Below are 15,691 nucleotides of genomic sequence, written 5' to 3' on the forward strand. Positions count from 1 at the left end.
TTTAGCCATTTGTTCATTCAACAAGTATTTATTGAGCAACCAACATGGGCCAAGCAGGCACTTTTTTAGGGACAAGAGATACAATAGTATTCAAGATGGACAGAGATGTTCAAATACTCTAACTTGGTTAGTTGTGTCCACTCTCACTTATTTGCACACTGGCCTTTCTCTTTGTGTCTGTTTATGAACCAGAGTTTCAGGACGATTGGTTTCTGGTGAACACCCAAGGTTTAAGGCTATGGACCAGTGTCTTCACTAGGAAACCGTTGGCTGAACTGGCAGTCTTGCAAGAGCTAGAAAGTACATGCCCAGAGGGACAATTGATGGTGGTTCTTTGATCAGTTATCTTGGCTTCATCACAGAACAGACCACCTGGGGCAGACGTGGGCTTTCTTACTGGCTAGATATGACTTAGGGCAAATCATTTTGGCTTCTCTGGGTCTTAATTTCCTCACCAACAAAAGAATACTCAAGACTAATATTTCCTGAACACTTATTACAGTAGGCAGTACCCTTGACACTCTATGCATATTAACTAATGTTTTCCTGGTAATAAATTTATGTTTCACTATCTCCAATTTTCAGTTGAGGAAAGTGAGGTACAGGCACATTAAGTGAGTGCTCAAGATCATAAAACTTAGGTAGCAATTGGGACTTAAATCCAGGTAGTCTGGCTCTCAAGTCCAAACTCTCAAGCACTACACTGTATCCTGCCTACTCAGGTGGAGGAGTCAGATGAGACAATCTATCTATTAGGTTGTCTAGCTCTTGTTACAACAGGTTAACTAGAGTAAAATTTAAGTTGAGCAGATGGACATATATTAAAAATGGGACAGTGGAGACACATATAATGCTTGCAGCAATACAAGATGCCATAATTGGAAAAGTGGTTGAAACTGAATGACATCCAGATCTTCATGCATGGCCTGTACTTTCCCACCTCGGAGACTCCGTTTTTAATCAACTTTATTGAGGTCTAGTTTCCATAGGATAAAATGCACCCATTTTAAGAACATAGATCTGAGTTTTGGCAAATGTATATGCCTGTGTAACCACCACTACCATCAGCCCAAATGGCTCCCTGATGTTCCTTCCAAGTCAATCCCCAATCCTACTTGCAGCCCTAGACGACCAATGATCTGTTTTCTTTCTATCATTAGAGATGGAATAGCATATAAATGGAATAATACAGTATGTTCTCTTTTTTCAGTCTAGCATTTTCTTTTGCTCAGCATGATCTTCATGTTGCTGTGCATATTTGCCTTTCCATTTGACATTTCCTCCAAGGAAAGATCCTTTCCAAAAACCTTATCCATCCCTCAAGGCTTATCTCAAATGATATCTTTGCTTTTCTTCCTTCCTTCAAATCCTAACCTGCATAGGACTGTAGGCATTCATCCTCACAGCAGGTATATAAATAAAATCACATGAGAGTTGAATTGTTTGACTCAAAATTTTCACCTTGCCCATTAATAAAGAATTGTTGGTTTGTGTCTCTAAGTCATCTCTTTAGACATCTGTAATATTTCTCTTGTCATGTTGACTTGCAAGTTTTGCATTTGAGCACCTAATTTCCTGCATAATACCTTGCAGAACAGACAAGGTGGAGATGGAAACCATTTCACCCTTAAGAACAATGATAGGGAATCTTTCAATTGATAATTTTGACCCACAAAAAAGTAACATAAGTTACAACATAATGTAGATATTTCCTCCAGGGAGTATACTATTCTTCTTTTACAATTTTAAAAGAAGGAACTAATAGTCCCATTAAAAAAGAAACTATAAAATTTTACTTGAGATTATAATTCACTATAATATGCTCTCAAATTATTTATTTTATTTGAGGAGGAATATGAGAAAAAGAATAAAGGAAGGGGAAGAGAAAGGAAAAAAGCTCATAGGAAGACTTAAATAGAAGATAATACACAGACATGAGGAGACTGACAGGCTCCCAACGAAAACTAAATCCTGACAAAGACACGTACTAAAAGAGGGACAAGTATGTATAACACACATTTAGAAGGTCACAAATTATCTTTTATGTGGTAATATTTCCATCTTGTGGTCTTTTAGGGTATTTCCTCTAAAGGATTTTAAAGTCAAACTGTTGCTCATTATAAGCATAAATAGGAATTGCCTCTTGGCTTGTACTCTAAAGGTCAATCGAATCAAGCCAAAAACTAGAGACTGGAAACCCCCCGGTCTTGTCTAGGATTTCCATCATTTCCACCTGGCATCACTTCCTAGTGCAGAGGGAAGATGGGATAGGATGCACAAAGTACTCCAGTCACACAGATAATGAGGGACAGTTCATACAGACAAGGAGCCTATTGCTTCTTGCCCACTTCCTGTGCCAAGAGTGTAGGGAAGATCCAGGACCAATTCCCTTCTGTAACCTCAGCCATATTTTCTTATTTCCCCTTCAACTCTTCTGGCTCTCACTCTAATTCATCCCCCTTCTCCTAACTCCCAAACAGTACCAGCAATTCCTGGAAAGATCCGTTCCATTTGACTTCTGTTATCACCACAGTTCTGTCATCATGCCTGCCTCTTTTCTGACTAGAGAGTGGTTGGTGTAAAATGGAGAAAAATAGGAAGCGTGCCTTGTGTGTGATCATCCTGAGAGAAGGAAAAGGGCAGTTCCGTACTGACTTACATGACGTCCCACTCAAACTGGATTGTTGGGCATGTGACTTAGGCTCATCCAGTGAGAGCCTTGGGAACTCTGGCTATAGCGACTATTTCAAAGATGGGTTGTTGGGTTGAACAGTTCTCTGCAAAGGACTCTAGGTAGTGTTGTCAGGTCAAATCAACTAGACTGCTAGTCATTTGTTCATTCATTCTACACTCATTCAGTTGTCAGGAGTTCTGGACACAGTGCTGAACAACACATACACGGTTCCTGCTCTTATGAAGCTTAGAGGACAATGGAGGAGTCAGAGTAAAGAGACAGCTGAGGAGCCATGTGAGGAGGGCTCGAGATTGCCGTGGATGTCAGGAGGAAATTGTGTGTTGTGTGCTCACAAATTACCTGCTACTGTCACTTTTAAGGCATATGAGTTGATTGATAAATTTTAGGGAGAAAAAGGTCAACGAAAGAAAAAAATTGTGATTGACCTTATGCCATAATTTTAATCAATAAGAATCCATTTCACTCAACTGAAGAGCCGTGGAAGCTTAAGCTAGGTATAGAAATGGCAAAAACGAGGATGAAAAAGAATAGTCAGAAAGTGTGTGTGGGGGAGTATGATATGAAAAGACTTCCAGGAGAAAGTGAATTTTGAAAAAAGAGTTAAAAGTTTGTGGTGGAAAATGATAAAAGAGAAAAAAGTTGATGGCCCTTCAGGTGTGGGATACCATCTAAGCAAAAATGCTATCTATAAGTGCTTTGTGGGGAGTTGCTAGGCAGGATGGCTTATAAGAGAATTGAGAGAAGGTGGGGTGGAATTCCAGGCTGAGGCAGTTGGATTAAATTGTACAGAGTGTATGCGTGATCCATTTACATGTAGGTCTTAATAATGAGAGCGAATAATTGCTGGTCCATCTCTTGATAGAGACATGGCCAAGATCTTAAATTCCAGAATGCCCATCCAACTGCCTGGATCCCTGAGGCTCAAAGGACACTTACAGCAAGCACACAGGACATTTTGGCCAATTCCCACGTTACTGTTCCTAGACCTCTGATCCTGCTTTCCTCTGTTTCCTTTCCCGGATGAAGTGTGAAGTGTGCCAGACCATGTGGGAGCCAGTGGGACATATCTTTACCTGTGCTAGGGTCAGCTGAGGTGTCTGTGTAGTGGACACTTTTTATTTTGGCTGCTATGCTTCTCTTTCTTCCTTCTTTGGCAGTAGCATCCTGATTTCCCTTTGGGGATGAGCTCCCTGCCTTACTCTCAGTCTATGTAGCTCAGGAGGACTCCACTCCTAGCTTCAGGGATGGGTATGTGACCCTGGACCAGTCAATCAACATATTTCTTGAACTTTTACAGGAGATTCTGTGAAGTAAGGAAAGCGTAGCAGTAAGGATTTTATGAGCCCGAAGCTGCTGCAGAGGCTGAAAACTGTTAACTCTGAGGCATAAGGAGCAAAGAAACGGAGATGAAAGCATCTAGCTGGGCCTGGAATACTTCTGAGATCTTCAGTGTTATGAGCTGCTAATAACGTTCCTTCTTCTGTTTATGCCAGTTTGGTTTGGGTTTTCTATTGTATGCAACTGAAAGTCCCAATCTTGACTAGAGCCTAATTCTTGGCTTTTGTCTCATATGCCCAAGCTTTGGTTTTGACCACCCGGATCTTACTTCCTTGTCTGGGAGAGGAGTCACTGAAGAGTGGAACTGTCAAATTGCCCACTGGAAGCCTCTTTTCCCTTCAACCCCAACCTGATCCTGCAGAGTTTTCAAGATCTGAGCTTTTCCTTCCAGGGGACATGGAAGGGAAGAGAGGCAAGGCAATAGTATTTACTACTGAAAGATTATCCCTTCATTCTTCCTTCTTAAAACTCCACATTTTAGCATCATGGATCCTGAAGTCTTCTTGGTGTTTGCCCTTCATTAGAGACCCTCTTTCTTTGCCAGAGTTGGGGGCAGGGTGCAGTGCAAGGAATGAAACTTTAAGTAGCCCATAGAGATTAGGAACTTTAGCCAACACTGATGTCTGAGTGAGTTTTCCCCCACACAAGAAGGACTGAGAACTTTCAGGTTCTGGCTCATTCTACCAGCGTGGACAGTCACTCCTCATCCCAAGAGAATCTCTAAAATGACTGACTGAGGTTGTATGTTCTTTGTTTCTTGGTATTTTTTCCCAGGGCTCTGTGGTGATTGGTTTCTGTATATAAAGCTGTCTTAGTTATCATTTTTGCCTAATTGATTAATTAGAGGCATAGTGAAATCCTACTACAATAATCACCATCTGTTTAGATGGTGAAACAGAAAATTGAAAATTACAAATTGATTTTACATATATCATTTCATTTCATCCAAAAAAAACCTTGGGCAGAAAGCAGACTAGGTATTAGGGCCATCTTATAGAGGAAGAGAGAGTGCCTTAGAGGAGTGGCTTGCCGAAGATGCTGCTGCTAGTAAATGAGGGAGCTGGAGCTGAAGCTGGAGGGTGGGTCATTTAACTCAACAGGGATTTTTTCTCCCCCACTATCATGCACTGTCTCTGACAGTCATCTGGAACTAAGGAAAATACAAAAGGAGTACAAAACAGTCTGAAAAATCAAGGTACATATGTAAGACATGAATGGCTATGTAGGATCTACGTTGGGCCAAACTTTTATCTTCAGAAGTTCTATGAAATGAAAAAGATGATGATGTCTCTCCTATGTATAATTTAAAAATACAAAGCAAGACTAAATTATAAAATGAGTGTAGGACTTCCACTTAAGTTCTGATTATTTTCTATGATAACTACTTCAGTACTTCTTTTTGAGATATCCAATATCAAATTATTTTAAGAAGAGTTTTTTCTGTGCCCTTGATATGCTTGTGTCCTAAGCTTAGTTGGGCTGTTGCGTGGTCCAGCACAGGCTGTGAGTAATATAATAGTGAAAGTGGTGGCTAAACATAAGAACCCAGTAGTTTTATGACCCTTAGCATATGGAATGTAATAGGTACTCCACAAATACTTGTTACTCACAAGTATTAATGTGAGCATTAGAACAACACTCCACTCAGTACTAAATCTGTTCCACAATATTTAAAAACTTTTAGGGGCCATATTCTAGGTATTCTGAACTACTGGACGAAAGAACGGTTGAGCCAAGGCTTTAAACAGATAATCAAATTAAATTACTATCAATTTTGCAGAAGTCAGTTGCTCAGACGTTTGAAAAGGCAATTTGAATCCAAAGCTACAGTAGTGACCTCATTTAGATATTGCCTTTTTTGAGGTAACCACTTTATCTGTCTTGCCTGGATCAGCCCAACTCTGTTTTACCCCACAGGAAACTGCTATCTAATGAAGGATGTACCTGCCAAGCCTCAACCTTCTTGATGTCTGCACAGGAACCATTGGTGAAGAGCCCTCTCCCAGGTGAGCAGGTATAGATATCTTGCAGGGCATGAGCAATGGAGTAAACGGCTAAGTAGACATTGTAAGAGATTCGTAAATGTGTATAATCCATGTAAGGAGTCTCGACACTGCTAATGTTCTCATCCCCTGTGCAGAGAGGTCGGAAGGCAGTGGAGCTGTTGCTTAGCCTGCCACCAGCTTCTTCATGACCTCTCAGGAAAGTGTCCATGGGTAAAGGTCCTTTAGCACCTTCTTGGAGGTGGCAGTTAAACGTTTCTTCCCAAAACTCCTTGGCAAAACCATTGTGGGCAGACTTCTTGGGATGGACTTTCTGCAGGAATTCCCGGAAACCTGGGATCTGCCCAGCCCTCAAAGCAAATCCAATTGTGCCTCCAACCACATGGAAGTACTCGGGCATGGCGATCAAGGACGAGCTGGCCCAGGCCTCACTGGCCAGCCAGATCTTGCCCGTGATGTTGCGCCGGACGATCTCCTTGATGAGGGGTTCAAGGTCTGGGCCACTGGAGAAAACAACGATGACTTTGGCTGTGGAATTCTGGATCACCTCCACGACATGCTGGATCTCTTCCTCATCAGAGTATTGGGAGATGAGTTCGCTGAAGTCAATGCAGATGTCTCTCTCCTCTGCTTCCTCCCGGAACTTCTCAATCCCTGGCCGGCCATAGTCGTCATCAGCTGCAATTGTCCCCACCCAGTTCCAGCGGAAATATTCAATAATGTCTGCCATGGCAGTGGCCTGGTGTTCATCATTGGGGATGGTACGGAGGAAGGACTTGAATTGATTCTTGTTGCTGAGGAGTCTGCTGGAGGAGGCATAGCTGACCTGGAAAGAACACAGAACACAGAATGAATGAGCAACTGACTTCTGCAAAATTGACAGCAATTTAATTTGACTACTCAAGGCTGTGTGGAGGTGGTTTTTTGAGCATTCATTAAGCAAATTTGTCAAACATGCTGTTCACTGCAGACAGGATGAAAGAGTGAGAACGACCAGAATCTGTTCCTCTCCAGTGTGAACACTCAAGCATCTGTCAGTCTATGGGGTGCGTTCTAATTCCCGGAGGGTGGTTCTTCACAATGCTACCTTCAAAAATGGGTCTGGCCATGAAATCAACCCAATAATGGTAGGGTCTATTTGTCTTTTCAAGGACAGTCTTTATGTGCTCTTCTGTAGTTGCTCCTACCCACCTCGGTGTTGCCTCACTGGTTCTAATATATCCATCTACATCGTCTGCCTGTTGGGTCCAGGCTCTCATTTGAACATTTTAGCTTCCCCTTTACTGTGATAAGCACTTTGTCCATGACTCACTTCGGAAGGAATCAGGTTCCCTATGGGTTATGAACCTAAGGCTCTTCAGAGGAGCCCCAAGGGGTTCCCCTTTCCTATTCTGCTAGTTTCTCTCTTCCCCTGTCTCCAGCTCTTCCCTCTTCCCCCTCCCCGACATTGTGCCCCCCTCCCCTGCCCCCACACTACTTTAGATAAAAGTACCTACAATTGCAGTCATTTCTAAGAATTGTTTATCTTTTAAGCTCAATTAGGCTCAATTGCCCTGCACCACAATAACAATGATGCCCACCATTAAATACAGTCAGAAAAACATTCTTTCCTCTCCTGGCTTCTCAGTGAGTTCCACCACTACCCAGAGCCCTTTCCTCTGTTCAGTTTCAGCTGATGGCTGAGGCCTCTTGACAGGCTTTTGATGTGGATCTCCACAAACTAGAGAGGCTGGAAAGGAACCCTGGAAAAGCTGCCTCGATGTGTTTCCACTTTCTAAGACAGAGCCAGTTCCACATTTGAGCATGGGTGCTGGCCACCCAGGGAGGAAGCCTTACCTTTCACGGTAAAGGATCATTGCCTGAAGAAGTAGCCAATTGCCATGGAAAGCGTTTCTTAGTGCAGAGCTTCCCAACCTTTTACCACATTGTGGCAAACACAGAAGATGGGGTTAATGGAGAAGGCTGACTAACCCTGGAGGGGGTGCTCTGACCACCCTGGGCTCCCCCTAGCCGTCCGAAACCTCTAGGGGATCAATATCTTGGCGGGCTTTGGCCCATCTGCAGCCCCCCGTGTGTCTGGGCCCACCACTTAGGAAGTTCCAAGGTACTGGACCACTTCTTCTGAAGTCCAAAGCATTTTTACACTTAAGAGAATTTCGTGGTAATGAAGGAGAGTGTTTTAATATTTCTGGTTCTCCAGTTTGCTAAAGAGATTTTAAACTTCTTACGAAAAACAAGTTGAAGACCTTTGGGTGAATGCCTTTTTAATATTTCTCACCAGTTGAAACAGTTTTCTATGTTCACTGCTTGAAAATGAATTTTTCCAAAATGTTCCTTCTTATCAATGAATAGTTTCTGCATCAAAAAACCTAAAAGGCATTGATGTAGGAAAGATCTGGCCCAAATTTGCTAAAGGGCAGGCATGATTTTGCTGACAAGAGCTTTGATTTTGGAAGTTATAATACAAAATTGACAAACGTTATTTCTTTTATCAAAATAACCCCCTTCTTGATCTACTATGAGAGTTCATGAGGTAGACAGGTAGTTAAAGTAATTTGTTGAGATGTTATTGTTTTTAGAGAGCTCCATTTGCAAACCCAAACAACAGGCTTCTGAATCACGTTTTTGCAAATGAAAAACCTACTCAGGCGTTTTGTAAATTCATCCATTATTGCTTCTTGATCTTCTTTTGAAAAACGGGCTGAAAAGGGTTTTAAAGGGATAAAAATTACAAACAAATATATCCCCCATGGATATGTTTGTCTTAAAGAATGCATTTCTATTTATCCAGTTTTTAAAAAGCAAACTAGAAAAGCGGGGGTAAACATCACTTCACTAACCACCCCCCTCCAAAAAAACCTTAAAAACCCACAAAACTTTTTTATTGTAAGAGGGGAGAATTTCATGAATGATTCAGAAAACTTCTGACCACAAATTGTTCTAGCTAATCTGCTTGTTCCATCCACTTGGTGGCGTGAGTGGCATAAGAAATGCCACTGGGCCTCTGTCCCCACTCTGCAGTGCCATGCTTCCCAGCTCTGCCGCACAGTAGAATTGCCTTGTGAGCTTTCAAAACTCCCGATGCCCAGAATTGAGATGAGATCGCATCTCATACCAATTAAACCAGGATCTCTGCAGGGTGAGACCCAGGCATCAGTATTTTTAAAGCTCCCAAGTGATTCCAACATGCAGCCACGGCAGAGAACCACTGCAGTAGATACACTTACATTGGTTTGACTGATAGTCATTATGGTCTTCTCAGCACTTCTATAATTCGCATTCAGCTTAACCTTATCTTTCATCCAAACCACAAAGAATTAAAACTCTCCTCTTCATGTGCTTTCTTTACTTGATGGCAATTACATCTTATGCCTGTTGGCCACGACAACTTACTTTAACTGTATATCTCAAATAATCCTGAGCAGTAGGCCAAATTTAAAAGACGCATATTTGCATCTTGCCCAATACATTTACTGATGTGGGCTTTGTTAGATCATTCTGGCCAAAAGTTACAGAACCAGGGCTTCCCCGTGGGAAACACCTTTAATTCCCTGAAGTAAGGATTCGGGAAATGATGAGAAAACTTCTCAGTTGTCACGTGTATATAAAGGGATAACGGCTATCACCAAAGAAATAGAGACCTCCCAAAGTAGAAATGTGAATTTATCAAATGTACTCATACAAATTTTAAATATTAGACATTGAGAAAATAAAATTGAAGTGGGATTTATAATTTAATTGAAAATTTGACTTAAGGGATGTATTACAATGGAGCTGACTCTCCCATCCACGGACATTTAGGTTGTTTCCAATTCTTCACTATTATAAAATGATGTCATAGATCTATAAATATTAACATGAAATAAGATTTGCTCTATAGCGTTAAGGGGAAAAAATCAGGTTATAAAATGACATTTAGAGTTCGCTGTCTTTTTTTTGGTGGAAAAAATCTGCAACTTTGAACAAATGTTTATCAAAGCACTCGTTCAGTGAATTGTTAGTATCTGAAAATGCAGACGTCTCCTCACCTCGGCTGAGTTCCTACAGGGTGCAGCCTGCTTATTCATACATGCTTTATAAATATTTTTGAATCAAATAGAGTATATTCCATTTCTAGAATGTGCAAGACAATAATTAAGTTCCAGTTTTGTGAGAAAATTTGCTCTGCCTCCCTCTGCGCTAAACTTTCGACCGGACAGTAGAGAGGCAGGCTTTTAAGGGAATAGGATTGGGGACAGATATTTTGGGTTTGAAAGGTGGGATTTACAGCATATTGTCTCATTCCTTTTCGTAAAGGCAGAATAAAGATCATTTACTAAAGAAATGGAGTGGAAAATAACTGAACACTGAACAAAAAGACAAAGTTTTATACAAGGTATGTTTAAAAGAATTTTAGAGGAGTTGTGCAGGTCCAGGGGATGCTGTTGACACTCAGGTCTCAAAATCCCAAATGGTCATGATACAGTTCACTAAATGTAAATCTCAGGGCTTCTATAATTCGAAGCACTAGATTAACTAAAGTGTCGGTGGTGCCAATGTGAAGCCAGAGGTAGGAAAACAGCAAAGTGTATGGAGCCTGGGCACGGCACTCCTCCGAGCCTGTTCTCCTGACCCCTGCCCACACTGCCCCGTCCAAGGAGGCAGGCTACCTGGGGAATGTAGAAGAGCCCCAGCAGATTGGCCACCGCCGTGGAGACGCCTGAGCCAGTTGCTCCCACCACCGCAATGGTAGAGGGGATGTGCTCCGAGCAGTTGCAGAATTCATCAAGGTTCAGAGAATCAATTTTGTTCTGGGCCACAAAACTCAGGGTGGCCTCCAAGGCTTTAGAAACGGTGTTGCAAGTGTCGAAGATCCTGTATCCCAGCGTCATGTTGGGAAGAAGGGCCGGGCTGCTGTTTATTTCCTCTATGGCAAATATCATAGCTTGCAACCAGCGAAACCCCCGGAAGTTATACCTGGAAGAAAGAAGAAATGGAAGAAAATGGGAGGGTTTTGGGTCAACTGTTTAGAGTAGGGACTGGTTTCATGACGTCATGATTTTTGAGACTCAAAATCCTCTCTGTAAAATGGGGATAACACTTACCTCACAGAGTGGCTATGAACACGAGGTAATTATGCACAGCTCTCAGCATGGTGTCTCAACAGAGTCAGGGAGCAATAACAAGGAAGGTTGTTCTTAGTAACAGAACGAATAATTTGTACGCCTCATGCAGCAAAGAATTTGAAACAGCTGATGTGAGGTACTTTAATAAAAGTAATATAGAGATTTAAAAAGAAAAAGGACTCAGGAAAATATAAACAGATTAGGATTTTAACATGTGGGAGCCTAAAAATCACCTCACATTTGCAGTCACAAATTTAGACTATGGCATTCCTGGAGGTCAAAGGGGAAAAGGAAATCAGTGATCTCATTTTTGTAAACACACAAATGAATATTATGCATTGGAAGGTTGTTCACAAACAGTGATTATTTCTGGGCGGTGGAATGATGAGTTTTAAAATTACGTGCTTTTGTTTTATTTATACTTTCTACTTTTAAAAAATGAGCATGCGTTGCTTTTCAAAGAACATTATTTTAAATAAAAATCAAGCAAGTTAACAAAGAGAATTAGGGTCAGTGACATTGTTGTCACTCTCCCAAGTCTTGGCTCAGAGTGAGGGCTCGAGAAATGTGCTGAATCAGTGTATCAGTGCCCCAAGGAAAAAATATAACAGCTCTGCAGGTTCTCTCTGTATATCATGGTCTTACTACTCGACCTCAATGACAGGAGGTGAGAAATACAATGTCATAGAAATACAGAAATACAATCTGTATTGGTAATATATATATACATATATATACACACACACACACACGCACTGTGTTGTTTAGGTTCCTAAAGGTCCTGGTCTAATTTTTAATGTGATGTTTTCTCTTAGTCATTTTCTTTATGTTTCCTTCATTTATTTTTTAAATTATTTGTTTTAAACTTGCAGAGTGATTAAGAGGTATATAATGGCACATGCACAACTCTGTCCAGCAGGGTCCAACAAAGAGGATATTTGTCCATCTGGGTTATGTGAAGGATATATTCGGCATCAGTGAAATTCTGCACTTAGGTTTTCTGCATTCATAAGAAAAATGTGAAAATGCTATCTAATTTTCTAGCTCTCATTAGAACATGAACAGAAATCCAGTTTTCTTGGAATAATCCTAGTTTTCCTCTTCATTTTCCAGCTATCAGGAAGACCCAGGAAAAGCGCTGGATCCCTTCTGGAAGTTGCAAGACTCAGAGAGAAAGTGCTTTTTTCTCCTAGAAGATGGGTCAAGACTTGGGGTGCAGTCTCTGATGTCCAGATGAAGAGAGGTGCTATACAGCCCACGGTACTCGGCAGAAGTCAGAGCCTATTGGAAGAATAGACTCCTAAGAGTCATGATAATTAGGGAGCATCCAATGGAGGGCAACTGCAATGATGAGAGGTCTGGAAATCATGTCATGAAATAATTGTTTAGAAAACTGAGACTATTCGACCTGGAAAAGAAATGACTCAAGGGGACACATTAGCTGTCTTCAAATGGCTGAAGAGAGAGACTAGTGGATTCTATATTTCTCCATCTGTGCTCCATGCTGTGTTGGCAGGGGCATTTCAGCTTTCTATAAGAAAGACTTTCCAATGGGAGGGGTTCCAAAATGCCATGGCCTGCATTTCGAAGATGCTTGGGTCATGCCAACCACTGAGGTTTCTTTCAAGTTTAACACCCTTAAAAAAAAAAAGAGTGAGGTAGCCAACACTCAAGTATTCCTGACCTTTGGGGCACTTAAGGTCAATGGGAGATTTTACTACTCGGGTTTGTAAGACTAACAACAAATTTCCTTCTAGGTACTCAGTCTTCCATTAAGCAACACTGCTGCCAGGTGAACAATGATGACTCAGTTACCAAGTGACCGGGCATATGCTCCAACAGGCCATGGGTTTTTCTACTCAGTGTCTTTGACATTTTATTTTTGGAAAAAATTCTTCAAACAAAGTCGGGGGGGGGGGGCGCACTAATAAGCTTCAGCATGAGTACCAATCACCCGTTTTGAAAAGAGAGTTTGAGTAAATTCTTTTGAGTTTGGGATAGCTTTTCTCCAACCACCCAGAAGAGAGTCTTGGTTCCTTCCCTTACCTGATACATTCCACAGACTCTGGTCTTGATTCTAGATCTTGATCTTTGGCTGCTACTCCAAAATGAATAGGAAAGAGCCCCCCGAGGATAATGTCCCCTTTTTTCTGGGCTCGTTGGTCAGGCCCGTAGGCAGAAGTGCACCAGGTAAAGGCCACGAGGATCAAACAGCAGCTGTAAAACGCCATAGTTCTGCTTTTTCTCCAGGGGGAGAGACAAGACTGCTGGTGGTTTGGGGGCCCTGAGAACTTCCCCCCGTGGTGCAGTTCACTCCCTGTGGTGGGGGCACATGTCTACAGAGTGACTAATAACAGGATGGAAGCCGTGGCATTTGAATTTCCATTTCTGCCTTCTCCACTGCAGACTAGTGAGGCGGGTGGTCCTTGAGTCTTTAGAAGCCGCATCATGTAGAGACTGTCTGTGATGCTTTCTAAAAGAAAAGAGAGACAAAATGAATTCAACTAAGCCTAAATCTCATCTTGTTATGATGACTGCAACAGAGGTGGCTCAGAATTTCCATTTAGAGAGGCTGAGAGGTAGCAGTTGGGGAAGGCATGGCTTAGAGTCTCATTTTTATAGCATTTCACGTAAAGTACAGAACACTTCAATTGCCCATATCAGGAAAGGACTGTGTTCAGTTGTGAGGCGCCACGTTTTAAAGAGGCCATTGATAAGCTAAGGCCTCCACTGATATTGCCACTAGATTTTAATCCATTCATTTTTATGCGTGAATAATGCATAGAATTGGCCTGGTAGTAGCATAATAATATTAATGATATTTTATTCAGCACATATGTTCTTATAGAAAATACAGAATGAGTCATATTTAGGTTTAAATCTGACTTTAAATCAAATAAAAATGTCAGAAAAGGCCATTTATTCTTTATTTATTATGGTAGCCCCCCTTTTTTGTGCCTCCTCATCACAGATCTCTGGTTCCAGTTTGTCTATGACCCTCCATAAACCTCTGAAGAATAGTTCTTGTAAAGGACACAGATAAATCAAGGGTAAGATTCTACTTTATAAAGCTCAACAGCTGGATCTGGGGAAAAGTCCTACTGCTTTAGCATGATTGTCCTAGCAGGAACTCTCTGGTCTGCTCACTCTGTGCTCTAACCCACCCACTCTGTGGGTCAATTACCAATTATAGGTCAATGTCACTAACTATACAGGCTTTCCTGAGGTTCGGGCCCAAGCATTGAGCGGCCACTGGACATCTCCACCTGGATGTGCCACAGGTGCTTCCAACTTGACAGGCACCTTCCTCCCAAACTTGTTCCTCTTTCACTGTTTTCTATCTCAGCAAATGACGAGCCATCCACAAAGGCACAAAATAAGGAGTCATCCTTGCCTCCGCCCTCTTCTCATAATTGCCCTCCATATTCAAACAACCACCAAATCCTGTAGATTCTATGTCCGAAATCTCACTGGAATCCCTCCACTCCTTCCCATTTCCAAGGCCATCTTAAGTCCACCAGCATTTCGTATCTGGATTTTTGCAACTATTCCCTAACTGGCCTTCCTGCCTCCAGTTTTGTCCCTTTGCAATCCACCCTTACAAATCTTTGGATGTCATGAAACAAGTAGTTTGGAGCATGGGCTCTGCAGTTAAACCTGGCTTTGAATCATAGTTCCACTATTTCCCATATATGACTTTGGGAAAGTCACTTAACCTCTGTGATCTCAATAAAGTAATACATGCAGAGCCATTAGCACAGTGTAACTAGTAAACTCACAGAAAATGCTGACTTTAATGAATACCTTTCCAGCCTCACTCACTAGTCTTGCCTTCGAACTCCACACCCCAGCCATGCCAAATTCCCTTCAGTGCCTCAAGTATATCAGGCCTTCTTTTAAATCCTTAGATCTCACACATGCTATTTCCCCTCCTTGGTCCTCTGGCCTAAACTTTGCCTGGAAAAAATCTACTTATCTTCAGCTTTCAGATGTCCATAACTGTGGGGGTGTGGCTTGGTGAACTGTGGGGCCTTTGTGTGAACAGAGAAAAGAACTCCTGTGGGGCAGACACAGCCTTGGGCCAAGGTGTCCAGCTTGGGGAGTGGAGAGAGATCTCTCCTTGGGGAGAACAGGCTAGATTTCCAACCATGATGCTAAGGAGACTCCAAGGTCTCTCCTTGGGGAGAACAGGCTAGATTTCCAACCATGATGCTAACCCCTCAGTTGTGCAGTGAGCAGCCTATAGGACTCTTCAAGGAGGCTTTCTCTGGACTCTTAGACTAGCTAGGTTTGCCCGTTATAGTCTTTTATATCTTGGATCTTGGAGGTCCCCTCTTGGAAGATTCGTCAGCCTTTATTATGGTTACATGCTTCAATGTCTGATTCCAGAGCCCAAGCTCTCACCTATGGTCATATGCTGCCCCTTGCCCTTTAGGAACCCCAACCTCCCTCCAATAGCTGTTCTAGCAGAGGGTGGTGGCCCCATTTGGAAGGGGCACCCTGGCAGACACTCAACATTCATGGAATTGTCTCCAATAATGTCTGAACAT

General features: G+C 42.1%; 1 protein-coding gene across 2 annotated transcripts in view; it reads right to left on the minus strand.

Annotated features, from left to right (window-relative positions):
- The window catches only part of CASR (calcium sensing receptor), an 80,707-nt gene that overhangs the window by 19,462 nt on the left and 45,554 nt on the right, over window positions 1–15,691 (minus strand). The window contains exons 2-4 of one of the 2 annotated variants that reach the window (XM_070242351.1): window positions 13,188–13,614; window positions 10,686–10,992; window positions 5,978–6,862 (exon numbers count right to left, since the gene is read on the minus strand). In XM_070242351.1, the coding sequence (XP_070098452.1) occupies window positions 5,978–6,862; window positions 10,686–10,992; window positions 13,188–13,372 (1,377 nt within the window). In that variant the 5' untranslated portion in view covers window positions 13,373–13,614. Of the gene's footprint in view, window positions 1–5,977; window positions 6,863–10,685; window positions 10,993–13,187; window positions 13,615–15,691 lie in introns of those variants that run through there. The other variant, NM_001163978.1, reaches the window with a different exon arrangement.

This window comes from Equus caballus, chromosome 19 (assembly GCF_041296265.1).
Source record: "Equus caballus isolate H_3958 breed thoroughbred chromosome 19, TB-T2T, whole genome shotgun sequence".
Taxonomy (NCBI): Eukaryota; Metazoa; Chordata; class Mammalia; order Perissodactyla; family Equidae; genus Equus; species Equus caballus.